Consider the following 27,894-nt stretch of genomic DNA (forward strand, 5'->3'; position numbering starts at 1 on the left):
CAGACGTAATTTGTAAGAAATAGCAGTGTTAGATTACACGATTCCACTTTGCTTTTTTTTTCTCTTGATGTTGTTAGATTATTGGATCCAGTGGTTCCTGTGTACTAAAGTTCCTGGATCCCAGATTGCAAGCAAATGTGTTTATTCAAACGCTTTAGACACAATACAGGGCTCTTAATAAAGAACAGTGGAAGCATTGTTGGATACTAATTGCTCAGATACTAGTAAGGGGCCAATTTGTAAGTAGTCTTTTCAAGGGATGGCCATCTTCTGCTACTGTGGTAACTCTTTTAGTCATGCCAGAATAACTTTTTGAAACATCTTTTATGGACTCAAAATGTTTTTGAGGTTTAACTTAGATACATATATTTCTTTTCATTGTTTTACAGTTTTTCTCTTGGAAATAAAACATTAATGGGTATGCATGTTCTCAAGTGCAGGGGTTCCCTGCTATACTCCTTTTGTCCTAGGGTCTGACTTAAATTTAGGAAGAGTGGCAGAGATATAACTCGCTCCTTTCAGGAATTTTACCTCTATGCATAGAAATGTGGCTTTGATAACTCCAAGCCATAAGGAAGATAGAAGAATACTATTAACTGTCAGCAGCACTCTGAATCTGTACCATTCAAATTTAAACGGGAAGCACCCTGAGGAACAATTCCTAGAGAAAATAAGGGAATCTTCTTCTATCAGCAGCCCTCTGCTTAATTTCTGAAAGCAACTGCTGAAACTTCCTTATATAAATCTATGAAAAACAATTTATAGTGGCAAAACACTTTTAAGCACCTCTACAAACTTTGGGGTTCAGTTTGAGGCTGGTCTTTTAATACGCACATCCAAAGCAAAAAGTAAAATGAATTAAAGCCGAGTGTAGGGTATGGTCAAATCTCTAGCCTGCAAAAGCCTCCTTGAATCCTTGATTCTATTATCCAAGCTGCTTTTTCACCCGCAGGTGTGCCCTCTAAACTCTGCGGCCTTCCTAAGGGTTTGGGTACAGCCTAGCTGGGGAACTGACTCATCAGCATTCTAGCACTCTTTTAGCAAAGCGTAGGCGCCCAACAGTGAATGAATGAATGAATGAATGTGTAGAAAGAAGGCGGGAAAGGGGTTCGCTTTTCGGAGATGTGACAGACTAGCTGTCTAGGACTACCACAAAGCAACAACAACCAAACCTTTTTGGACCGATGCCTACCTCCACCAAGGCTCTCAGAGCAAGCCCAGCCCTGCAGACTACGCCCCGCCCACCGGAGAGAGTTAGCAATTACTAGCTGTCGGGAAAACCGGAAGTGCTGGTAATTCCTCGCGCATGCGTGTCCGCCTCGGCTCGCACTTCCTACACTCGGTCATCCAGTGAGGAAGCTGGGCCGCTCACCCGACGCAGCGGGGTCTTCGCCCGTCCCGCCCCTCACTCCACTGCGCATGCGCTCTGGTTGGCCTGTCCGTCTTGAGGCGGGGCGCCAGGGCAGTTTTTTTTTTCTTTGCTCCCGCCCCTGCGCTTCCCACCTGCCACGTACGGGACCGCGGCTCTTGCTAGGCTCGTTGGGTGTGTGCGATTGGCCAGGTCCGCGCAGCCTGCAGCTCGGCGACGATCGGCGGAGGGCGGCCGGGTGGACGGTGTCGGTAGCCTCCCTGAGACACTGCGGAGCCCGCGGCGGCCTCGTAGCGACCCGGTCAGCTGAGGCGGCGGCCTGGGCAAGCCGGTACGGCCGCCGGAATCTCGCGCGGGGCCGTTTTCTGAGGAGGTCCGGGGACCCGGGAGGGCCGGAGGGCTTCTAGAACCTCCCAGCGCCGGGCGGGCGGGTGGGGCTGGGGACCGTGGGAAGGGGCGGTGAGTGAGGGCGCGGGGGGTGGGGGAGGCGGCCGAGCGGCTCAGTGTGGGGGAGGGTTGGCGGGGAGGGGGTGGGGAGGGCGCCGGCACTGGGCCTGGCTGGAGGGCGTTTAGCCCCGCTGATACCCCATTCTTGTTCCCTCGGTCCCCAGAGAGTAGCCCGGGGTGGTGGTGGTGGGGTACCTCTTACCCGAGGTGGAGAAAAGGGAATTGAAGCCTGGGGTGTTTGCTTGGCGCCTCACTCCCAAGAGCGGTTTGGAAGGTGGAGAGTGAGTGAATCATTGGAGGCAGAGAAAGGGGGTTTGAGGAGGCCCGAAGCATTTGTGCCTGACCCCAGGACTCCCTCCCTGCCTTGGACGGTGGAGAATAAATAGATTGAGGTCACAAAAAGGAACCCCATTCGGTCGTACACTCGAGGCCCTACCCAGTTTTACTGAATACAGTTCCCAACTTTTGTAAGTTGGTGTCTCTAGGCACTATAGGAAGAATTTGTAGATACTTAATCTCAAAAGATTAGTCAAATTTAGCTGTTACTCTTCCTTTGCTTGAAGAAAGTACACCGTGGAGAACTTGAGCTCACATAGCTACCAGGGAAGATGGTTACCATTCTTGCCATATATAGTGCATGTAGTACAGATTTTGAGACCACTTACAATTTTAGAATAATCGAGTTTCTTAAGAAAAGAAAAGGGAGCGAGTTGGTGGTGGTGCACTCAGGAGTCAGAGGCAGGTGGATTTTTGAGTTTGAGGCCAGCCTGGTCTACAGCGTGAGTTCCAGTGCAGCCAAAGCTATCCAGAGAAACTCTGTCTTAGGGAGTCAGGGGACAAGAAAAGAAAGAAAGAAAAAAAACTGCTTAGAGGGTGGGTGCTTTTTTAGAAGCTTCTGAAAGAGCTTCTACTCTGAAAGAACCTACTCAGATTAAACAACAGGTGCCTGAGGCTTGGCTTACCTCCTAGTGTAGGGGGCAGGCTTTATGTCCTTGGACACATCAGTTTATCCCAGTCACCAGAACATTTCTTGGATGGAGGTTAAATTCCAGGTTGAGTCACTTCTGGACTTAGGAAGTAGTAAGACATCAGTAGATAAATCAGAAAATGCCATAGTGATCTTACCAGCCGTTGTAGGAACTAATTCATATTAATCACTACCCTATTAAAGAAAGGCAGGAGCAGAGTTGACACCAATGTGGATGAAGTTTTCTCTTGGGAACAGAAATAACTGTGCCTGACATCACTACACAATGGACAACTTTTAGCTAAGACTGTGGAGAGGAAACACTAGAAGTGAGTCTAGGCCACCATGGCAGATGTTGAGTATATGTAATATTAGCTTTTAGGTTCATTGGAGCTGAGTGCTTCCCGGTTCCATCAGAGGGCGTATTGCCAAGTACATTTGTGCTGGGACTTCATCCTACTTGGGAGTGTATCTTGATATGACCAGGTAAAGAGGTACTATGAGATAGTTCAGGAACTGAGTATTCCAGCTTTCAAAGCACTGGTCCTTAATCTATATTGCTGGTTTATATTGGCCTATAGAGAGAAGGCAGTAAATGCAGATTTATTGTAAGATCATCATTCCTGTCAGGCTATCAATAAAAGCATGAGATTCTTACCATCTTTTTAAACTTACAGTGTTTTAGAGCCTGGGATATAGTAAATGTTATGTAAACATTTTCTAAAGTCAGAGAACAAATTGGGGCAACTATTGAAGAGTTGGTTCTATAGAGGTGTCAGGTCATCACCCTCCTTATGAGAAGCTCATTGTGAGACTGGACAGACAAACAAACAAACAAACCCAGCTGTACTTTTACATTAATAGAATGATGGGGTCCAGATTGTGGAACATAGTTCACTTTGTTCTGCTTTGACCTTGTAGTATTCTGTTTAGGTTTATGTCCCATGTCATTAAAGTTACTAATAGAAATGTAATTTTCCCAGAGGATGGTGAGTGGCTGTCTTCATTTGAGGGATAATTAGACACAAAGACTAGAGCATTTATGTGAGGATATTGGGAGGTTTATATTTAATAATGGTGACACAAGTTAGGATTCATTAAAAACTATCCAAGTTGAATAGTTTGGTGATTTGGTGAGGGATTTTCCACATTAAAGGGATGGGGGCAATGATGGAGGTTCAGTAAGTTTTAGAGAAGGAAACAGAAAGCTGCCAGAAGAAAAAGTTCGAGATTGAAAGCAAGATTGAAGCAAAGGAGGTTTAGGACATCTTAAATGGCTCTCATTGGTCAATTATTGGAACAGGTAAAAAAAGTTGATGGTAGGAACGTTCTGTGCTGATAGATAAACATCGTGAGGAATTGCTTGGCCTTGCAAAAAACAAATATTAACCCATTATTTGATCCTAAATGTGCACTTTTACAGTAGTAATTTGAATTACTAAAGACCTTAGTGTTCAGAATTTAAGATTATAAATACATAGGACATTGAATAATCTGAAATGAGATAATAAGAAAATAAAACCAAAGAAGTGAAAATTCTGTAGCAAACTAGTATTAGTAGCTACTTCTATCATTAATTTTTTTTTAATGTGGGGCCAGGTATTTATGGAACCCAAAGCCTTATGCATGCTATGCAAGCACTGTACCACTAGTCAATGCTCTTTACTGTCCAGTAGCCTGGGCTGGTTGATCTCGAACTTGTTTTGTAGCTGAGGCTGGTCTGAGCTCTTGATCCTGCCCATCCTATACTTAGTTCTCTTCTTTTTAAAATAAAGAATGCTTGGCTGGGGAGGTGGCTCAGCTGTTAGCAGCAGTACTACATTTGAAGAAGACCTGAATTCAGTTCTCATATCAGAGGTCTCATAACAACCCATGGCTCCAGCTCCTGGTGGTCCAACACTCTGGCCTTCTGGGACACCTGCACACAGAAATAAAATAAATCTTAAAAAAAAAGAGAATGCAGTCCAATCATACACACCCATTTTGATTGGAGGTAATGTGGGTTGACAGGTTAGTGGAGTAGTGTAGCTTGATCATGGATAGTTGTTTGAAAGCCCAGGAGAGTACTACTCATTTGTCCTTTCTCTTTGAGCTTCCAAAATAGGAAATTAGAAAAGGTACTCTTGAGATCTTATTTAGGAAAAAATAGGTTCTCATTTCATGTTCATACATGCCTCCTCTCCCAGATTAACATTAGAGTTACAAGTTAACAATTTTGTAGCCATTGTCCATTTGAGTAACTGTAATTTACAAGGCAGGCCTCTTCTACAATCTAGAAAGATAATAAAAAGGGAACTTTCTTCTAGTGGAGAGGACAGTTAAAAAAAAGTCACGTAGTGTTTAGGGCTTTGAAGAAAAAGCAGGATGAGAAGACAGTAATGAGGTACATTTTAAGTTAGATTGTTAGGGAAAACCTCTAGAAGATACATAGTTAGCAGTCTGGTTCCAGTGAGGGGCATGAGAGACTTGAAGGCAGAGGACACAGTAAGCACAAAGCCTTCAGTTGGGGGATATGAGCAAGACAAAGTAGAAAATACCAGAGGTCAGTTCATGCCACATTTTTACATTTTTCTATGGGAATTCATTGGAAGGTTCTAAGCACAATGACATTAGATTTTACTTAACAAATCTCTGATTTGTTGAAGTTTCAGTGAAAGTGGATGGAGGTAAATAAGCAGATCATTTGAGACATTTTTAAATAAATCAGACAAAGGGCTGAATTGGATTAAGTTGATGGTGAAGATACCAAATTGGATGGATTACCAAAGTACTTGGGCCGGTAACAACCAGGTTTGCTACACTTTAGATGTAAGGTGTGAGAAAAGGGAAGCAGCCAGGCCTTCTTGGAGAAAAGAGTTGCCACTAACAGATGTGAAGACCTTAGGAGAGGCAACTTTGGGCTAGAAGTCAGGAATTTATTTTTAGACAGATGGTATTAGTATTGTCAGTTAAGTAGTTGAGTATATGGATAAAATAGTATAATGCATAATAATAGAAATTACATTAGTAATAAAATGTTTCCAGACCAGTTATGTATCAGCGAGGGGCACCTTTTTTTTAAGGGGCACAGTTTTTTAACATTTTAATAATTCTGCTTTCATCAGTTTTTCCCCTAGAGTTATATATATAGAGCATCCTGGAGTCCACAATGAACGGACAGTTGGACCTAAGTGGGAAGCTGATTATCAAAGCTCAACTTGGAGAAGATATCCGGCGAATTCCCATTCATAATGAAGACATTACTTATGATGAATTAGTGCTGATGATGCAGCGAGTATTCAGAGGAAAGCTTCTGAGTAATGATGAAGTTACAATAAAGTATAAGGATGAGGGTAAGATTTTAAGGTCTTAAGTACATGTTCTTACTCCCATTTTTTCCTCAATGGACTAATTCTTCATTCCCCCAACCACTTTATTTACTATTTGTCAAACAGTTCCTTTGTATGTAAAAATGTAATTTATTAATTGAAGGGAGTGTCTGACATTTTCACGTGTACTTTTAAATACTTTTCTCCTGCTCAGATTTCCACATGTATGTTCAGAGTTGAGTGGAATTCTCATACTATATTTATCGGATGAAAAAGATTTCTTTACCAGCTGTGATGGTCTGTATATTCCTGACCCAGGGATTGGCACTATTAGGAGGTGTGACCTTGTTGGAATAGGTGTGTCACTGTGGGCATGGGATTAAGACCTTCACCCTAGCTGTCTAGAAGTCAGCTCCTCCTGTACCATGCCTACCTAGATGCTGCTGTGTTCCTGCCTCAATACCTCTGAACCTGTAAGCCAACCTCAATTCAGTGTTGTCCTTTTAAGAGTTACCTTGGTCATGGTGTCTGTTCACAGCAGTAAAACCCTAAGACAGAAGTTGGTACCAGGGACTGGGGTATTGCCTTGATAGGCCTGACCATGCTTCTGTTTGGAAGAACGTGGACTTTGGGACTTGGATTTGGAAAGTAGTAGAATGCTTTAAATGGGGTTTGATGGGCATCCTAGTAGGAATATGGATGACTTTGTTGCTGAGTGTGATTTGAACTGTGGAAGCCTGGTTTTAGAAGTTTCAGAGGAGAATAATTTCAGAACTGGTGTGAAGACTGTTTCTGTAGTATTTTGCTGAAGAATGTGGCTGCTTTGCACCCTTCTCTGAACAGTCTGCCTGAGGCTAAGGTAAAGAGATTTATATTAATTGCATTGACAAAGGAAGTCACAAAAAAACCCAAGAGGGACTTTGTTCTCTGGATAAGTCTCATGAAGAGCATTTGAACAAGTGTAGCAAGCTTAGAAAGGAAAAATATAAAATATAAGGTTCAAGTATTAAAGGGGCACCAGGGAATGAAATGAAGCTGAGTCCTATATTCAATGGTGTTAAACTGAATTACGAGTAGTACCCTTGGGGCAAGATCTACCCAGCTAAATTAAGGTCCAGGCATGGTAGCACAAGCCTTTAATCCCAGGAGGCAAAGGGCAAAGACAAGCAGATCTCTGAGTTCAGGGCCAACCTAGAACAAAGCAAGTTCTAGGTGAAGAAAAACATAATCCAGGCTTGATGACTACACATTTAATCCCAGTGTTTAGGAGACAGGAATGTAGATCTCTGAGTTCAAGTTAGTCTACATACAGAGCAAGTTCTAGGACAGCCAAGCTTAGTCAGTGAAGGAGTTAGAAAGCAGAAAGCTGGTGATAATGTAACAGAACAAGGGGGTCTTGTTCCAGCAAGCAGCAGAACTCGGCAGCTATGGCCATGTGGCTCTGGCTGTAGAGTCCAGAGTAGAAGAGACTACTGGGACAATTGATGCTGGTTAGCTGGAGCTAAGAAACTAGTGGTGGTTAAGAAGAAACCAGCATCACTGAGGTGAAAGCTTCTGGAGTGTGTTTTCTGAGAGCACAAGGAAGCTGTGTTTGAGAGATAGCCAAGGTTGTACCTTGTGCTGCATCTGTACATGGTAATGTGTAAGAGTCACCCACTTTTTGAAGCATGAAGGGGTCATGGAGAGCCACTGAGGCTTGGCATTCTGAGGGGCCATGGAAGGCCACTGGTAAAGATGCAGCCTCAGTTGCAGTTGATGGACCAGGACTGAAGGGGCCATGCAAAGGATTTGAGGCTTAGCACCATGAAGAGAGCCTATGAGAGCTACTGATGAAGCATAGTTGCAGCAGAAGACTCCAGTGTATTGGAGGTGCCAGTACCATGGAATGATCACCAAGAATAGCAATGGCAGTAGAGTAAGTAGGGATCAAACCCGAGCTTAGTTTAGAGTGCTACAGAGGGCAGAGCTGGAGAAGTGACCAGCACTTTGGAAGAGCCCAGAATACCATGTGTGGATCTCAGACATTCAAACAGGAAGCTGTAACACTGAAGGTGACTTGGAGACCCCATGATTTTCAAGATGCCAGAGCCATAGGATACCTGCTGAAACCACCCCAGGAGAAAAAAGTTTGTTGTAGTTAACAAAGATTTTTAAAAAAAGGAATTGGAGATCTGATGACTGCTTTAACATCTGACTTGGAGATGCAGAGTTTGGACTTTGTTCAGCTGGTTTCCTGTCTTGATTTGGGGATTACAGTTAAGGGATTGGATGAATCTCAGAAGAGACCTTGAACTTTGGACTTTTAACATTGTTGAGACTGCTACAGACTATGGGGACTTTGGAAGTTGGACTAAATGTATTTTGCATTATGGTATGTTTAGGTATGGCCTCTATAGACTCATGTGTTTGAACAAGTCAATGGGGCCAGGGAGTGGAATGTGATGGTTTGTATATGCCTGCCCAGGGAGTGGCACTATTAGGAGCTGTGGCCTTGTTGAAGTAGGTGTGCCACTGTGGGTATGGGCTATAAGACTCCATCCTAGCTGCCTGGAAGTCAGTCTTCCACTTGTAGCCTTCAGATGAAGATGTAGAACTCTCAGCTCTTCTTGCACCACGCCTGCCTGGATGCTGCCATGCTTCCACCTTGATGATAATGGAATGAACCTCTGAACCTGTAAGCCAGCCCCAATTCAGTGTTGTCCTTATCAGACTTGCCTTGGTCATAGTGTCTATTCATAGCAGTAAAATCCTGAGATATCAACCAAATACAGGAAAGCTAGCTTAAACAAAGGCAAATGTCTCTCTCTATCTTTTTATTCTTTTTCTCTTCATCCTTTGGCAGGTTCTTACTATGTAGTCCAAGACTGACATGGCACTTGAGGTGAACTACACTGGCCAAATGTCTTTCTTTATTGCAGGAGTTATCGTTGTGTATTATGCTAATATGCATTGCCAATTTATTATATGCAGTGCTCTTGGGCTCATTTGACCACAACTATTTTTTACAGAGATATATTTTGCTAAACAAATATTTTATCAAATGTAGTAGAATTACAGTTACATTTCCTGATTTTCTTTTTAATTGCTAACAACTGCTTTTCTCTGAGATTGACTTTAGTCATGATGGTTGTTATTATAGAAACCTTACACTCTCAGTGGTTCAACATGCAAGAAAATCAAGAAATGTTACCTAACATCCCATGGCTTACCCTGAGCATTAACATCTAGCATGCAGATGAATAAAGACTGAAGAAATCTTCAGAGATCTTACTTGACTAGGGTTTGAGATGTTGGATATTTATACATGTAGCATTAGTCAGAGCCTGGTCATATGGCTTTGCTGAGCTACAGATGAAAATCGTTCACCTCTTGGCATGTATTTTGGACAACTTAAAACAGGCAGTCATCTACCAACATGGGTGAATTCTCCTTTTCTGTTGACATATGATCTGAAATTAGCCAAACTAATTTTTGAGAGTCACTCATGTTCTTCCTACTTTCTTTATCAATCTCATCTCTTTATAAATACATAGTTTTACCTCTATTCTGTTAAGATGTGTTCCTTAGTTAAATCAGTTTCTTCTCTTTTCTTGAATTTACAACTCAAATTTTTAACTTAAATTTTTTTTATTCCGTCCTTTTCACAGTCCAGACTTCATCCCCTTCCTAGGCTGCCCCCCAAATGCTCCCCATCCCATACTTCCTCTCCCCCCTTATCTCTAGTCTCCAAGAGGATGCCCTCACCCATCCCCTTACTCAATTCCTTGGGGCCTCAAGTCTCTTCATGTTTAGTTTCATCTTCTTTCACTGAGGCCAGACCAGGCAGTCCTCTGCTGTATATGTGTCTGGGAGGCCTCATACCAGCTAGTATGCTGCCTGGTTCACCAGTGTCTGAGAGATCTCTGGGGTCCAGATTAGTTGAGGATGCTGGTCTTCCTATGGGGCTGCCCTCCTCCTCCTCCTCCTTCCAGTTTTCTCCCAATTCCAGCACTGAAGTACCTGGCTTCTGTCCATTGGGTGGGTATAAATATCTGCATCTGATTCTTTTTCAACTGCTTGTTGGGCCTCTCAGGGCAGCCTTGCTAGGCTCCTGTCTGTACAGCATCAGTAACAGTGTCAGGACTCTGGGCCTCCCCTTAAGCTAGATCCCAATTTGGGCCTGTCACTGGACCTCCTTTTTCTGCTGCTTTTTTCTCCATTTTTGTCTAGTAGTTCCTTCAGACAGGAACAATTCTGGGTCAGAGCTTTTTTTTTTTTTTTTTTTTTTTTTTTTTTTTTTTTTTTTGACTGTGAGATGGCAACTCCATCCCTCCACTTGATGTCCTGTCCCTCCACTGGAGATGGACTCTACAAGTTCCCCCTCCCCACTGTAGGTCATTTCATCCAAGGTCTCTCCCTTTGAGTCCTGAGAGTCTCTTACCTCCCAGGTCTCCAGTACATTCTAGAGGGTCCCCCCACCTCCTATCTCCTGGGGTTACCTGTTTCCGTTCTTTCTTGCCTCAGTCCTGTTCCCCTTTCTCCCCAATACCTGATCATGTTCCCCTTTTTCCCTACCCCTCTCCCTCCCTCCCTCTCTTCTTCCCTCCCTCCTGTGATTGCTTCTCCTTCCCAAGTAGGATTGAAGCATCCTCACATGGGTCCTTCAGCTTGTTAACCTTGAATTCTGTGGGTTGTATCCTGGATATTCTGTAATTTTTGGCTAATATCCACTTATTAGTCTGAGTTATTTCACTCAAGATATTTTCTTGTCCCATCCATTTGGCTGCAAGACTCATGATTATATGTATCTCTATATTTCTTTCCTCAATCCATCCACCCACCCTTCTTTCCATCCATCCATCCATCCATCCATCCATCTATCCATCCATCTTTACTGGACTGAGGACCAAATCTTTTAGGCAAGCACTTTACCACTGAGCTACAACTCAAAATTTTAATAATCATTTTAACTTGAGACACTATTTTTGCCTCACATTTAGCATATCTTAAAACTGACCTTAATGACTGGTGTTCTCTTGTCTCCCTTTCATATAGGGGAATGTCAGCAAACTGAAGGATCAGAAAATAAATACTGTAGCTTTGCATCTCACAGAAGACCTCTGTCATACTACCATCATTTTTGACAACTTAAAAATGTAAAAGACCTAGTTCATTATTCTGCAAAAACAGGAGAGGTTCTGTTGGACGTAGTTTGTGGCTCCCACTTCTTTATTGAAATATGTCCTCCACATGCAGTTACTTCTTCCTTTCTCTCTTTCCTTCCCTGTTTTTTCCTTCTTTCCCCTTCTTTTTTGTGGTATTTTTAAAAAAATGTTTAATTTGTTCAAATTATTTTTCATAGTCTGTTGGCAACTACATAAGAAGGCAACTTAGATAACATTCCAACAGATACTCATTCTGTGTCTTATTTAAGGTTTCCACTGCTGTGAAGAGACACCATGACCGCAGCAACTCTTATAAAGGACAACATTTAATTGGGGCTGGCTGGCTTAGTTCACTGTGGTAGGAAACATGCACATGGTGGCATGCAGGCAGACATGGTGCTGGAGAAGGAGCTAAAAATTCTACATCTTGATCCACAGGCAATGGAAGAGACTGTTTCATATTGGGAGTAGCTTGATCATATGAGACCTCAAAGCTTGCCCCTGTGGTGACACACTTCCTCCACCAAGGTCACACCTAATGGTGCCATGCCCTAGGGGCCAAGCATTCAAACATGAGCTCAAGAGAGAGAGAGAGAGAGAGAGAGAGAGAGAGAGAGAGAGAGAGAGAGAGAGAGAGAGAGAGAGTGTGTGTGTGTGTGTGTGTGTGTGTGTGTGCGCGCATGCTTGCGCGCGCTATATAGCGGGGCTATTTAAACTACCACACTCTGCTACTATTACAGGATTCAAGAAAAGAAAAAAGACTAAGATTAATTACAGAAAGTTTCACTAATTTTTTGTATCAATATGTTATTTTCTTTAAAATGTGTTTATGAGCAGAATCCCTGAGAATCGAGCATTATTAAGCATGTAATGCCATACATATGTATACGTGTATGGGTTGCCTATAAAGTTCTAAAAACACAAAGTACCTAGTTATCCCTGTCTTGACATGTATGTTTGGTTAAAATAACGTCTTAACAAGTTTTCAAATTGGTTTAGTTAGTCTCACCCAGTTTTGTGAGACATAGTTGTCTGAATTTACTTTTCTTTTGAATTTCAGATGGAGATCTTATAACAATTTTTGATAGTTCTGACCTTTCCTTTGCAATTCAGTGTAGTAGAATACTGAAACTGACATTATTTGGTGAGTAGCAAACTTTATAATAAATTTATTTTTTTAGACTCAAATATACAATTTTTTTATAATTGTGTTTTTATTTCTTTTGACTTTTTCCTTTTAATGGCTCAGTTACATAATATTTTAAAATATTTGTATTCAGGTGAGACTTTGAATTACTTAAAACTTTATTAATAGAAGTTTCAGGCAAAATTCAAGATTATTTTGGTTTTGAGATGAGATGTAATTTAGGAATATCTAGTAAGAGTACTATAGTTTTAATTTGTAATGCCAAAATTTTGGCTTTGTTAGGTTATTTATGTTTGGGAAGATTAATGTGTTAATTTCTCTATTTGTTTTGTTACCCCAAATAGTAATGCCTTGTTTGTCAAATTTAAAAGTAATTATAGGATTCAGACTACCTCAATTATCTTCCTCTATATTATGGTTTTATTTTTTTAGGGCTTAGCATATAAGTCTGCTACTTTGGATATTACTTTTCATGGAGTAAAAGCTAACAATGATGAGTCTTTGATCTAGTTCCAGGCTAGCCAGGGCTTCACTTGAGACCCTGTCTCTGAGGGGGAAAAAGGAAGTAGGGAATTTGGCATCAACTGTATCTTGTTTGATTTTTGTTCCTTTTTAAAGGTATATATGTTAATACTTCTAAATTCTAACACTGTAAAAATACTACTAGGGGATAGGGAGATGATGGACCGGTTGGTAAGGTTGCTGTAGTACATAAAACCTGAGTTCTAATCCATTAACACTCATGTGAAGAGCTGAGCATGGGGACATATCTGCATCTCCAGCTCTGGAGTGGAAGGAACTGGCAGACCCAGGGCCTTGCTGGCCAGCCCATCCAGCCAGCGGTGAAAGCAAGCTCAGTGAGAGTCCTGATTCCAAAAGGAAGGCTAAAAGCATCAGTCTACCTCTGCCTCCATGGGAGCACTCACCAGCATGCATACTCCACACTCGTAAACAAGTTAAAATAGATGGATGAACATAAAACTACTTTTGATTCTGCTGTCTATTTCTACTTAATGTGTATTATTTTAATGGCAGGTCTCATCTTCTAAGTTTAAGCAAATTAATGCTTCTGTTTCAGTTAATGGCCAGCCAAGACCCCTTGAATCAAGTCAGGTGAAATATCTTCGTCGAGAACTGATAGAACTTCGGAATAAAGTGAATCGCTTATTGGACAGCTTAGAGCCGCCTGGAGAACCAGGGCCTTCCACCAGTATTCCTGAAAATGGTAAACTGAATTTATTTTATTTTATTCTAATATATTCTTTTATCATTTTTGTGAAAAGGGGATTATTTGATTATTTCATAGGAGTAAGACAGCATCCTTATTAGCTTTATTATCCTTGCTTCTGCTTTTGTACATGTCAGCATTCCCACAACTACTTGTCAGGATTACTGTAAACTTGCATTACAGTACTTGGATTGAGTCATAAGAGGACAGGGCCTGGAATTCCATTTTTAAAGTACTCTCTGGGACTGGGGAAGTAACTCTGTGGTAGACTGCTTTCTTGACATATGCAGTGCTCAGTATTCAGTCCCCAGTACTGACTAATAATAAATAAATGTGCAGGTGAGTGCATAAGGAATACTTTTGTGGTGATTTCTTTATCTCAGTTTCTTTGTCTCAGTTTCCAGAGTTCATACAGTAGGCCTGTTTTCAAACACTTTTCATTCATGAATTGTTATTAGTGTGATAATTAATGGATCTTAGGAATTGGAATTGTTTTATGTAGTAAAACCTAAGTTTCAAATGCAAAATACTTTTAGATTAGTACTTTAAAGTAGTATATTAAAATTTATTTTAGACATAATTTTTAATATGCATAAGAAAACTTTTTTGCATTTACTAGTGACATGTACTATTTATAAATAGTAAAGATAATTTAAGGCTTATTACCATATTGGAAGCTGATATAGTTTAGGCATCAAAATGTATTTTAAAATATGAACTGAAATTAAAAAGCATATTTCATAGGTTGAAAGTATGTTTGTGTATTTAAAAACACTATTCAACTTTTGTTTAATCTTGACTATTTCATGTAAAATGATTTTGTAAATGGCTGCTCATTTTTTCTTTTTTTTGTCTTTAAAGATTTATTTATTTATTATAAGTACACTGTCACTGTCTTCAGACACACCAGAAGAGGGCATCAGATCCCATTACAGATGGTTGTGAGCCACCGAGTGGTTGCTGGGAATTGAACTCAGGACCTCTGGAAGAGCAGTCAGTGCTCTTAACCACTGAGCCATCTTTCCAGCCCTTGCTCATAATTTTCAAGTGTTTAAAACTATACAAGTTTTAAGTGTTTAAAATACAAAATAGAAACTTTAATGAGAGTCAAGATAGCTACATGTAAGGGCCATGAGAATTTCTGTGGAAAAATGTCATGTATAACTTGAAAGCTTTAGACTCATATATTCTATTTTTTGCTCCTACATAATTTTGGAAATTGGCCTTTAGTTTTTTCTTCCTCCCCATTTTCTTAATTCCTCTGTGCTTGTTGGCATCCTCAGTTTCTTTGAGTATCAGACTCTACTGAATGTAGACACCTAACTTTTTAAAATGTGGTTGGGTTTTAAATAGAACTATTCTATAATTTCTTTCATGGTTTTTTCTTTAATCATTTAGAATTATGTTGATGGTAAATGCTAAATAAATATTGACTGATGAATTAGTAATTTTAGTTTTACCTCTATTTCAGTAAAACTTACTGAAATACTTTATGATCTTAGACTTATGAAGACTTCTTTATATGTTACAGAATAAAGCAGTTTGCTTATTCTGAGCTTTGCCCTTGGTTTTTGTTGTTGTTGTTGTTGTTGTTTTGGGGTGTTTTTTTTGTGTGTGGGTGTACATGCTTGCATATTGATGGAAGTACATACAGGTGAAGCATGTGTGAGAATGTGCATTTGGAAGTCAGAAGACAGCCTTCATTCTTCATGTGCCTTCCACATATTGTTTTGTGAGCGGGTTTCTAAATGGCCTGGAGCTTCCCAAGTAATCTAGTCTAGCTTTGTTTCTGACTTCCATCTTGCTATTGCTGGAACTGCAGGGTGGTATTACCTAGCCAGCTTTTTATACAAATTTTGGAGGTTCAAAACTCAGGTCCTCTTGAATACAAAGCAAGTCATGACCATGATGCCTTTTCAAGCAATAGAACAAGTAACTAAGACACAAGGACATGGTAAAAATGCATATATCAAAATAGACCTAACACTAATATATCCAAGCTCACTTTTAAGAATTACCTTAAGTCAGGATCATGCCTGTTTATACTTTGTCACCCTGTACATTATTTTGAAGCAAATTCCAAATACCTTTTTTCTACAAGTATTTTAATAACTAATAAGTATATATTTAAGACAAGAGCAGAATTGTGTTATTTTATTGATGATTTTGGCTGTCTTGGCTTGTGAATAGAGGAATTGACAACATAAAAATTGAGATCCAAAATGTAGGCCAGATTTATGTTTCTTTTACAAAATAAAACACTCATTTTATTTTGTCAAATAACTTTTTGTAACTGTTTCTTGGGAGTCTTACATGTATTTGTAGGTCAATGGGTATGGGCTGGATAAATAGCTCAGTTGATAAACTTGCCGTAGGCTCTTTGTTCAGTTCCCAGAACCTATGTGAGAAAAGGCCCGGTATGATGGTGTGTGTTTGTAATCCCAGCACTGTAGAGATGGAAACAGGCAGTGACCCGGGACTGTCACTGGCCAGCTGCTTAGTGAGTTCTCCAGGTCTTTGAAAGACCCTCTCAGAAAGCAAACTAGACAGCTTGAGAAATATCACTGGATGCACACATGGTTGGTGCTGTGTTGAAACACTATGTCCAAAAGCAACTCGAGGAGGAAAGGATTTATTAAAAGGCTTACATATCCTCAATCATAGTCCATTGATAGAGTCCAAGGCAGGAACTCAAACCAGGCAAGAATCTGGAAGCAGGAGCTCATGGCGTGGACGAGTGCTGCTCACTAGGTTACTGCTTATGGATTACCCAGCCTACTGTATTACCCAGGGCCACCAGCCTAGGGTGGCTCCACACACACATCGCTAACTAAAGGAAAGGCTTAGCAACTTGCCTACAGCCTGCTCTTAGGGAGGCAGTTTCTCAATTGAGGTTTTTCAGATGATGCTAGCTTGTGTCAACTTGACACAAAAACTAGCCAGCTCAGGGCTCCATAAAAGTAACATATAAGTCATTTTGTGTTTGGTAAGGAGATTTTAAAATAATGATAATTTACTTCCTTTTTTTTCCCTTTTGTTTTTGAGATAGTCTTGCTATATAGCTCAGGCTGGCCTAGAACTCTTGATCCTCTTGTAGTATCTTCTTGACTGCTTGATTATTGGCATTCAGTTTAATCCAGTTAAAAAAAGGGGGGGTGGGGGGTGGTAAGAGACAATTCTTTTGTCTTTTACTTATTTTCCCTGAAGCATAAACATAGTTCTGTTTTCACAAGGTTCTGACAGTATTTATACACATGTATATTTTCCTATCTTTTTTTATGCTTTTTTGGGCATAGATAAAATAAACTTGTTTATTCCTTTATTATAGATACTGTGGATGGTAGGGAAGAAAAGCCTGCTGCTTCTGATTCTTCTGGGAAACAGTCTACTCAGGTTATGGCAGCAAGTATGTCAGCTTTTGATCCTCTAAAAAACCAAGATGAAATCAACAAAAATGTCATGTCAGCATTTGGATTAACAGACGACCAGGTTTCAGGTAAGTCAGTTCCTTTTTCCCACCTCATCTTCTACCTTTTGTTTTTTGAATATGGTGAAATATCACTTAAGGATTCAGCCAATTATTTTTTACATATTTAAGTTTCTATGAAACAGGAAAATTCATGGCTTTAGCACCCCAAGGAGATTGATTTGCCCTTTAGCACGCTTTTCTACCTTAGAAGGAACTGCTTCAGGTAAATTTTATTAAAAGAAGTATTTCCAGATTTTTTTTAAAGCAGAATTTTTATTTTAAAAAAGTTTAGATTTTTTTTTTAAATTGCATTTGATTTGCTTTCTCTTCTAATTTTAGGACATTTAAAATTAAACATATTTCTGATTAATTGCTATTATATGAATAAGTTTTTGGCTATAAAGCAGTGCTTTAAATTTTTTGAATTATACACTATTCTTTTACTTGCTTCTCATTTTGTCAGTATTGTTCCTGTTTTTCTTGGTGGGGGCAGGGAGGATCCTAAGCACACGCATGTTACAGAGTGCTTCATGTTTTGTTTTGTTTTTTTTTATTGGCTGCTTTCCAGTATTACAGTATGTGTTTTATTTTCTTGTTTCTATCTGTCTTCTGTGTTTTCATTGTAATGTGAGCATTTTCATTAGTGTATCTTGCTGACTTGTAATTTTTGGTGTTTTGTTTTATTCTAAGAGCTTTGTTACTGCCCTTCTATCCGGTTCTTAGTCTGTATTGACTTCAGTTACCTGGGGAGTAGCTGGTATCTCTGGGTTGGTTTTCATTGTTGTTGTTGCTTTGTTTTTATTTTCAGCAAAGATGCTGCCTTCTCTTCTTCCTCCTCCTTTTTTTTTTTTTTTGTTTGTTTGTTTGTTGTTGTTCTAAGGCCTCTTGGATTTACCTCCATTCCATAAACAGATAAGGGGCTAAGGATTTGGGCAGAGTTTAATTATTTTAGTGCAAGTAATTAGGCCTTCAGTGACAGAGTTTCATCCTCCATTTCCTACTCCTTGTCTGACCATGAAATTGTTAACATGATGGTTTTCTACCATTGGAGCTACAAACAAGTCTCGGAATTTTTAATTCACTGTATTTCTACAGGGGTAGACTCCCTTTTGGGTTCTCTGAGATTTGATTAGAAGGTATATTTTTAAATAATTGTTTTCTTCTACTTCAATATTTTGCTACTTGGGGAAGGGTTTACCTGAACCATTTACTTTGCCAATTTTATCAGTTTAAAATAGAGACTTTGTTTGATTTTTTTCATTTTGATTTTCTTGGAAACTTTTGTGGGATTATTTAATGAAGAGAACTATGTTAGATTTTGAGAAGACATTTGAATATATTGCCTTTTCATGCAGTTATGTATACTAAGTTGTCTTCACATAAGTAACAACCAGTGTATTTTTTTTTTAATTCTTCAAGTGTGATATGGTTAAGGGTGGAAATAACTACCACAGTAATGTAGAAGTCAAGAGACTGAAGTCAGAAAAACAGGTAAACAACAGTAACGTGCTACATAGGGAGAGAAGAAGAGCCAAGCCCTGAGTGTTTTTAAGATTACTATAATACAGGGTCTTCTCTAGGGAAGTGTGCATGTGTACTAGTAAAGCTGTAAACAGCATTCCTGTTACCATAACCGAGCATAGCTTCTCATTAGCACTTGACTGTTAGTGGACAAGCCATGTGCCTAAAATGGTGGTATATCAGCTTTGTCTTGCAGTGACAAAGTGCTTTAGAAAATAACCTAGGGTAGTGGTCTCCACCTGTGGGTTTCTGCCCTTTAGAGGTTGCATATCAGAGATCCTGCATATCAGAAATTTACATTATGATTCATAACTAGCAAAATTATACTTATTAAGTAGCGATGAAAATAATTTTATGATTGAAGGTCACCACAGCATGAGGAACTTTATTAAAGGGTCACAGCATTAGGAAGGTTGAGAGTCACTTCAGGAAAAGGGATGTATTTTTGGTCATGGTTTCAGAAATCTCAGTTCATGGCCCACTGGCTCTGTTAGCTTGGGCCTGAAACAAGGCGCAAACACCTTAGGGGCTGAGTGTGTATGAGAGAAGGCTGTTTACTCTGGTAGTCAGGAAGCAAGGAAGTCAAATGGGCTACTGACAAGATGCATTCTTAAAGTGTTTGTTCTCAAGAACCTACTCCTTTTTTCCTTTCACCTTCTGGTAGCCCACCGTCTATAAGTTCATGGTGGGATAACCCAGTTACAATGTCCAAGCATTCATTTCAGACACTTTGCAAACATTCATCAGCTTTATACTTAGACTTTGGTGACCTTTTAGATTTAAAGTTCTCAGGACATGCCACTGGAACAGTTGGAGACTGCTTTTAAGGAAAGCCTGCTAATAATTGTGAGTGGTTAAATCAAGCTTTCTAAGTGCTAATTGCTTTTAGAGGATTTTGCTGTAAACTTTAACTCATAAGCCTTCCAAGTAGCCTTGAGGTCAGAATTGGTTTGCCTTTTACGTAGTTGAAGAAGCTGTGGCACAGAAAGGTTCAGTAGCCTAAAGTCAGCAGCCACTGTTAGCTCTAGCAATACAACCTAAGGAATTTAGCTCCAGAACTCTTCATATCACCTTTCTGTGTGGTAAACTAACTTAAAGCCATAAGCCTTGTGTTATCTTCAGAATCCACTTACTGTCACAGTATTAGAAGTATACAGAAAATCTAGATTCTCTGTACTGGCTCCTGTGTTTTCCTTACCCTGACAGAGTTTGATTGACTGTAGGTATTAAATAGAGTCCTAGTCCTATCAGCAAAGAACAAGAGAGTATGGCCAGAGTTCTCAGTCTTAAGAAAAATGGGGCCAGTATAGACATTTATATAAAGTAGAAATCAGTGTTACCTATTTAAAAAGTAAGCCGTAGATAAATTCACTAGGAGATAAAGTATAAGTCAAAGATTCATTAGAATTATAACTAGGTTTTAAAGAAGGTCATTTAAGTATGCTGCAGTTAGTCATAGAGTGGAGAAATTATGATAAATGAATTAGAGACCAAAACAATGGCTAGATATCCTATGAAACCATGAGCTGGATAATTTTAACTAAAAGAAGAACATGTGAGAAGACTAGTGAGAAATGTTTGGATCTCTGAACATAACCAGGGAGATTAAATTGAGTTTACAGACAGTAGAGACCTACTTAAGAAAGCAGCCCTGTGTTTGGTTGATTGTAGATAGGAGTTTTGATTTTGACAAGGGGAGGTTAGGACTCAGGAATTTAGAATTTCACACATTGTAAGGAAGGATTTCCAATTTTTACTTTGGATCCTATAGACTGGAGCAAATGTGAAAATATGAAGCACATAAGTGTAGTGTATTCTCGGTGACATGGTTGTTTCATGGTGATTTTATTTTTATTGTCATTAACCTAAATCTTTAAATTGCACTTGTTAAGGAACGAGTTTGGACAGAGTAATTAACTGACTTTTCATGACCACCCAGGACCACCCAGTGCTCCTACAGAAGACCGTTCCGGAACACCTGACAGCATTGCTTCTTCCTCTTCGGCCGCACACCCAGCAGCAGGTCAGCCACAGCAACCTCCCTATGCAGGAGCTCAGACACAAGCAGGTCAGATTGAAGGTAAAATAGTGTTCAGAGCCATAGGTGGGAAGGGACATGTGCAGAAGTGTTCACTGAGGCATCATTGGTAATGGCAGTCCATTTATATAGGTAGTCTCACTGTCTTCACAGATGTAAAAGAGTCTAATACTAATGTGAGATTTAGTATCATGAACCAAATAATATACAGGATATATTTCTGATTATTGAAAGGTAGATGAAAAATGTTTTAAGTTAATATAAACACAAAATGAAAGAGTGGGGAAAAATACTTTATAATTTCCCCTCCAAACACTACATTTTCTGTCACTTAAAAAGATTTTATGTAGAGATGGTGAAGCATAATTTTAGGTAAATAATGTAGTGGACATGGGTCAGTGCATTTGCAGTTAATTTTTTTTCTCTTCAAATTATGTGTCCTTGGTAAGTAATTTAATCTTGTGAGTTTTGATATTTTTCTACTGATTAAAAAATGTGAAAATTGGACTAAATCAATCATTTTAAAAAATACCTCATTAATCCTTAATTAAATTGAAAGTGCAGTATTTCAAAGGGCTGGTTGGTATTCGTGAAGGATCTCAGATGCCTCATTGAAACACACAACTCATTGACGACCTCATTGACGAAGTCAGAACACCACTAAGGACCATACCTATCTCTAGGGCAACCCTTGACATGACCTTGTTTCTTTTTTTCTGTTATCTGCTTGTACATGTTAGGACCTTTATAAGTGCACATTTTACTTTAAAACAGTAAACACCAGATGGTGCTCTAACACTGTACCAAAGGGTTGATGATGATCTAAAGTCCATAGCACCTAAAGCAGCATTTACATTAAAACAGAAACAAACTACAGCAGTCGGCTAGAATGAGCTGTGCCTGGAGTCTTCTTGTCCTGTGGTGATGCTTTCCATGCTTGCTCACTGAATTAGTGTGACTCGTTGGGGACTAGCAGGTGGTATCTTATGTATTCTTATGTTACGTCTTTTCTCCACCAACTTTAGTCAGTCTTACTCTGCATCAAATATGCAAGAACAAGAGCTAGGGCAAACTAGAAGTGATGGGATATTGGTTCAGTGGGAGGCTGAAGCAGAACACAGAGTTTGGGTGGACAAAGGTTGTAACATCCATGCCAGGTGAACTAAAAGCCATTGTAGCACTGATGTCAGTTATTAGAAGGAGAATTGTACAAAAAAGGTCAGTGGCAGAAATGAGATACGATGTTTGCTTAGCAAGATTTCACTTGTCTTTTGAGGGCTTTTTTTAATTGCCAAATTATCAAATCTGTTAAGAATAGTTTTTTATATAGTGAAAATGGTCTTCTACCTGTGTTCTCTAGCAATACTCACCATATTCACATTAATACTATTGATGCATTTTCTTTGGAGTGGCATTAATTACATGCCTTGCTACAGCTGTTTCTTATCTTACATTTATGGCTATTTAGCCAAGTATGTCTGTATAAATATGTAAGTATCGACTTAGAAAGAGGTTGGTGGGTTTTGCTATAATTATCATATTTTGGATGTTAGCAATGTGACAGTGATTTGGAACATTTCAAACAGCATACATTATGTCCCAGTTCAGACGAGCTCTAGTTCAGTAGCTCAGCTGTGTTGGACATAATAATATATAGCTGAAGATTGTGATTAGGGTAAGTTGCTTCAGTGAATACTTCTTGATATATGATGTATACTTTGTAGACACTGCCGATTATTTAGATCAACTTCTGATTATATTTTGAACAGAGTTATCAAAGTATGGCTTAATTTTTAACATAAGCTCTTACAAAATTAATGATATCAAATAAAATTAAGAATTTTATGTTACTATTTGAATACCATAAATACCATAATATCCCCCAAAGTAATTTTTGCTACTGATTGTAATTCAAGTATCTTCTTCGGGTTGAAAGGCCCAAGAATAGCTCAGTGGTCAAGCATATACCTAGCTTTCGTGATATCTTAGGTTTAATTTTGAAAAGTGAAAAAGCTAGAGGCAAGCCAGTCCTTGTATATATGAGTTCAACTTGCTCTGGTCCATGTAGTTAGCTTCAACTAGCCAGGGCTTCATAGTGAGTCTCAAAAATAAGTAATGATAAAATAAAAACTGTCTGAGAAGTGTGTTACTCGATTACTTTGGCCTTGTGCAAACAACACAGAGCAGTAGCTCTCCACTTTCTTAATGCTGTGACATTTTAATATAGTTCCTTGTGTCATGGTGACCCCAACCATAACATTCCTGTTTCTACTTCATAAGTATAAATTTTACTGTTACAAGTTTTCATGTAAATATCTGTTTTCTGATTGTCTTTTGGGGGTCACAACCCGCAACTTGAAAACCACTGTCAGAGAGCATGTTGATAGAACTAAGGTAGCTCTGACATCACTAGGTTATTACACAGTGAATGACCGGGCTGAATGCTGTTTAGAGTAACACTGTCGTCTTCTTTTCTTAAAGTCAGTGCCTTCTCCTCTGTATAATTTGATAGTTACTAAAACTAATTGACTTGTAATGAGAAAAGTGCTATGAATCGTCAGAGAGGTATTGTTCATATATAAAGACCCATGTCTGTCCCTTCTCTCTGATTACTTACCTGATGGCATATAGCATGGACAATGCACTTTATAGAATTTATGAAGTGGTAGTCACTAGAATTACATCATAAAATACTTGCTGCCAGCAAACACGCTTGGCAGTTTATCTGTAGCAGAAGAAGCAATCACCCTTGTCTTCTTGTCATAGATATTTAACTAACAGAAATTTAATTATTATTCAATGTGATTACATATGAAATTGGGAAGGAATATGAAGGTACCCTAAAAGTATTTCTCTGCCCAGTTAAACTGTTCTCTCTTGTCTGTATTTTCTCGCGTAGGTCAGATGTACCAACAGTACCAGCAGCAGGCTGGCTACAGTGCACAGCAGCCTCAGGCCCCTCCTCAGCAGTACGGTATTCAGTATTCAGGTGAGGAGGTGATGGAAGAGCTGATGCTAAGTTCTTCTCCTAAGTACTTGATTTATGATATTTACACTGTCGTAAGTGCTAAGTACTTGTTAGGGCACACAATACTTATTTATATTTAAAGTGATATGTTTTTTCAAATCAGCATTTTACTTTTTTAGTGAGTAAATACAACATAATTATAGAGATGATTCTGTAGTAAGCTACAGTAAAAAAAATGTTTTACTACAAAGCTCTCTTTCTAACAATCTAAAAAATAAAAAAATAAGGATTTTCTTCTATCCATATCACTCAATTCTAGAGTACTCTTAGAAGTTGTAGAGGCATATCAACAATTTCCCCATACATGCAGAAACGAACTTAATAAAAACTAAATTGTTTCATTTAAGCCTACTGAAAAGTATGGTAAAATACCAAAAATAAAACATGCAAATAAAATTACAGTCGAATTCAGGCAACTAAGAGTATTTAGGTTTTAACTGCTGAGGTGAAGTGACAGTTGTCATCTGACCCAGGGGATTTCATCACATAGCAAGTCTGGTCACCTGAGAGCTTTTTATAGCTGATCGCATTCCTGTACATGCGACCATCTGTCCACTGAAGACTTATCTATATTTAATGTGATAAATTTCTTTTGTTTAGTTTTAGTTATAATTTAGGTACTTTTTCTTGTTACATCAGAGTGTCCCTCTACCATGTATAGTCAAAGATTAAGTAACTTAACAAAATTCCTTTGAGAGTTTTGTATTAACTAGAGTATGAGAGTATAGATCAGCTAATTATAGATACATAGCTATAGGTGGATAGCTATAGGTAAGCTATAGCAGGTACAGCTACAGTGTAATTCTGCTACTGCCTGGTTTGGTAAAGGAAGCTTTATTATACACTTGTACCTTACATGTTTCTCAGTTATCCCTGTTGCTGTTGCACTTTGGCACTGTACTGACAGAGTAGAGTGAGTAGTTGGAACAGTGAGAGAAGTATTGTGGCCCACAACACCTAAAATATTTACTGTCTGGCCCTTTAAAAGAGGCTGAACTTTCATGTTTCACTGGTGCAGGCAATTGCTGATTGCTGACCTAGACTACAGAATTTTGTCAGTACTTAAGTTTGATAGATTTTTACACATACAGTAATTTCTTGGGATTGTTTTTGCTGTAGAGTGATTTTATTTTATAGCTAAATCTAATTTAAAAAACAGATGGAGTGAATTTAAAGGGGATGTCACTTTAGTTACCCTTTTAAATAAAAAAAAATATATGGTACAAATTATATAACATAGAAACAATAGGCTGAGGAATCTGAAGAGATCAGTGTCATTATCTAATCTAGGAGATGCTCTCAACTCTCATAGCCTCCTCCCTGGGCCCTATTCCTGTAGACATCAGTTTGCTTGGAGGTGGGACTTAGGTATCACAGGTAGCCAAGATGAGGACCCCTGATCTTGGTCTACACCCATTTTATAAATGACTTTTCAAGGCATGCAGATATTCAGTGAGGGGGCTGGAACATAATGTATTTCTCTTGTCTTTATACCATTTTATATTCTCCAATCTAGACCAGAATGGTCAATATTTTAGGCTTAGTTATAGCTATGTATTAATTTAAAAATATCTATTACCTATTTTGTTGCAATTTGTGATGTTTTTCACCTAACGTTAATTCATTTTAGGAGTGTTGGGATGGTGTAGGAATGGAGACAAATAGAAATAACAGAGAAATATTGCTGCATTATGATTAATGACGCAGTAGACTGCTACTGAAATGCTGTTGTTACCATTTATTACTGTTTCCTTTCCTGAGCAGTAATTAAGACTCTAGGTGCTTCCCAGATCAATTTAAAAAACAGTTTAGATTTCAGTTGGAGGATAGTTGGAGGATAGTTGCTTTCCTCTCAAATGGGATAGTCATTTTCAAAATAAAGGTATTCCCAAAAACTTACAGTAGAAAGTTACATTTGGAAATTTTTGTCGGGACTGACAAGTTGGTTCGGAAGTTGAGAGCGCTTGCTGTCTTCCAGAGTAACTGAGCTCAGATTTTAGCATCCATGGTGATGGCAGCTCATAGCCATCAGACATGTCCATGTCCTTCCTCTTCTGGCTTTCATGGGTAGGCACATACACACACACAATTTTAAGTTTAGCACAGAAGAGAGGAGAAATTACGTGACATCCAAGATCTTATAAGTTTATTTTAATTCAGCATTCAGGTACTACTGTGAGTGAATTGCTTTAGCTACTGAAACCTAAGCTTCCTCTGGGAAGGTTTAGGGTTTTCACTGAGTAAGATTTTAGTACTTTTCAAATTGCTTCTGTATTTCTCATCCTGCTAGTCCTATTTCCTCGACTTTGAGAGCTATGGAAATAGATAACTAATTACTCTGCATGGAGACTTACTAGTGGTGCTGGTTGGTAGTGACATTGACCAATCTCTGATACTTTTGGTTTGCCAGTTTTCCCTCTGACTTTTTCCAGTTTTGTTCATAAAGGTTTCTTTCATAAGTAAATTTTGAACCCAGGTTCAAGGTGAGTTCAGAATATACTCAAATTCATTCAATCCTTTTTTTATTTCTTCTAAATGCAGGGTTGTACATATTTTAATAATTGTCTTATGTATCTGGTATTTAATGCTGACAGGATTCCAGTCAATGGAGAGGTTTCATTGCAAGTAGCTGCAGGTGTGTTTCATAGTAGAGATAAAAGTTTTCAGTGAAGCAGATTTTTTTTTAATTATATTCTAGTAAATAATGAATGTAGATATTGATTATGTTGGGACAGTTTGATATGTTCTTTGTTTATTATGCCATACTAAGTCAAAATTTGAGCTTTAAGGCAAAAGTATCAAGGTACCAAATATAAAAGATTTAAGAACTATAAACATGGTAATCAGTTATTCTTAGATATTATAGTGAATAAACTTTAAAACAATTTATATGAAAAGAGTGCTTGAACACTTTCACTTATAAAGCACTTGTTGTCTAATGTATTTCATGTGATACTGTTAAATAGGACTTCCATTTAAACCTAATTAATGACTACTTTGCTTTTATGATTTTTGTCTTCCTAGAAAGCATAATTATTTCACCTGTTTGAGCATTCTAGGAATTTTGTGCAAATGGGAATTTCCTCAAGGGGTTTCAAAGCATCTGTAAAGAAAAGACATGTTTATAGTGACTTGAATTTTAGGCTACAGAATTTAAAAATTGGAGAAATTTTATAATTCCTTGGTTTTGAGATGTTTTATACTGCAATCACTCTATAATTATGAATATATTTGTTAATTTTTTAATCATTTTTTGGTCCATAGCATTAAGACTAAATCTCTGGAAAACTTTCACCCCACCCCCCAAAAAAAGCCCAAAACATTCGTTATTTATTTTGCTTTTTCAGCTAGTTACAGCCAGCAGACTGGACCCCAACAACCTCAGCAGTTCCAGGGATATGGCCAACAACCAACTTCCCAGGCACCGGCTCCTGCCTTTTCTGGCCAGCCACAACAACTGCCCGCTCAACCACCACAGCAGTACCAGGCGAGCACTTACCCTCCACAGACTTACACTACCCAGACATCTCAGCCTGCTAACTATACTGTTCCCCCCGGCTCTCAGCCTGGAATGGCTCCAAGCCAACCTGGTGCTTACCAACCAAGACCAGGTTTTACACCATCTCCTGCAAGTACCATGGCCCCTCCTTCCACTGGGGCTAACCCTTATGCTCGTAACCGTCCTCCTTTTGGTCAGGGCTATACCCAACCTGGACCTGGTTATCGATAAGGAGGTTCAGCCACACTAATAATGATGGCTTATTGCCTCCTAAAAGACTATACAATACTATTTTGTTTCAATTTGTATTGTATTGAAGTTTAAAAATTTAAAAAGCAGAGCATTTTTTTATGATATCATTGTTGCTGTTAATTGAAAATATAATTTACTGGAATACAAACACAAAAAGACCAAAATGAACATTGTTTCCTCCCCTGCTTAAAATTGTAGCCGCTTCCTAATTATTTTGGAACACTACTCTTACCTGCGTGTAAAATGATTGGCTTTCTAGCTTCCCAGAGAATATTAAAAAGTTAGGCTAAGGTATAGCCATCACACTTGGCTATTTACTATTAACATGATGTACTAAATAAAAATAGAGCCCTTTGAGAAGATGACTAGACATTATGTATAAAATGTAACATTGATAGGCTAATAAAGGTGATTGAATCCAATTGTGGTCTTGTAGCTTAATTATTTAAGACATAAGGAGAATAGTCATTGTATAGA

General features: G+C 38.8%; 1 protein-coding gene across 6 annotated transcripts; it reads left to right on the forward strand.

Annotated features, from left to right (window-relative positions):
- Positions 1–1,485: 1,485 nt before the first annotated feature.
- Tfg (trafficking from ER to golgi regulator) lies at positions 1,486–27,839 on the forward strand. 6 transcript variants are annotated; one of them, XM_087576594.1, is made up of 9 exons: positions 1,495–1,700; positions 5,888–6,115; positions 12,296–12,379; positions 13,461–13,607; positions 16,939–17,106; positions 20,540–20,680; positions 23,538–23,627; positions 26,261–26,301; positions 27,014–27,839. In XM_087576594.1, the coding sequence occupies exons 2-8, from the start codon at positions 5,932–5,934 to the stop codon at positions 26,293–26,295; spliced, it is 849 nt and encodes a 282-aa protein (XP_087432720.1). In that variant the 5' UTR covers positions 1,495–1,700; positions 5,888–5,931; the 3' UTR covers positions 26,296–26,301; positions 27,014–27,839.
- Positions 27,840–27,894: the final 55 nt, after the last annotated feature.

Source organism: Rattus norvegicus, chromosome 11 (assembly GCF_021556685.1).
Source record: "Rattus norvegicus strain SHRSP/BbbUtx chromosome 11, alternate assembly SHRSP_T2T, whole genome shotgun sequence".
NCBI classification, from domain to species: domain Eukaryota; kingdom Metazoa; phylum Chordata; class Mammalia; order Rodentia; family Muridae; genus Rattus; species Rattus norvegicus.

Coding starts and splice junctions, on each gene's coding strand:
- Tfg (XM_087576592.1), top strand. CDS start 5,932: ATGAACGGACAGTTGGACCTAAGTGGGAAGCTGATTATCAAAGCTCAA. Junction 13,608..16,938: donor CACCAGTATTCCTGAAAATG/GTAAACTGAATT, acceptor CCTTTATTATAG/ATACTGTGGATGGTAGGGAA. Junction 20,669..23,537: donor AGGAGCTCAGACACAAGCAG/GTCAGATTGAAG, acceptor TTTCTCGCGTAG/GTCAGATGTACCAACAGTAC.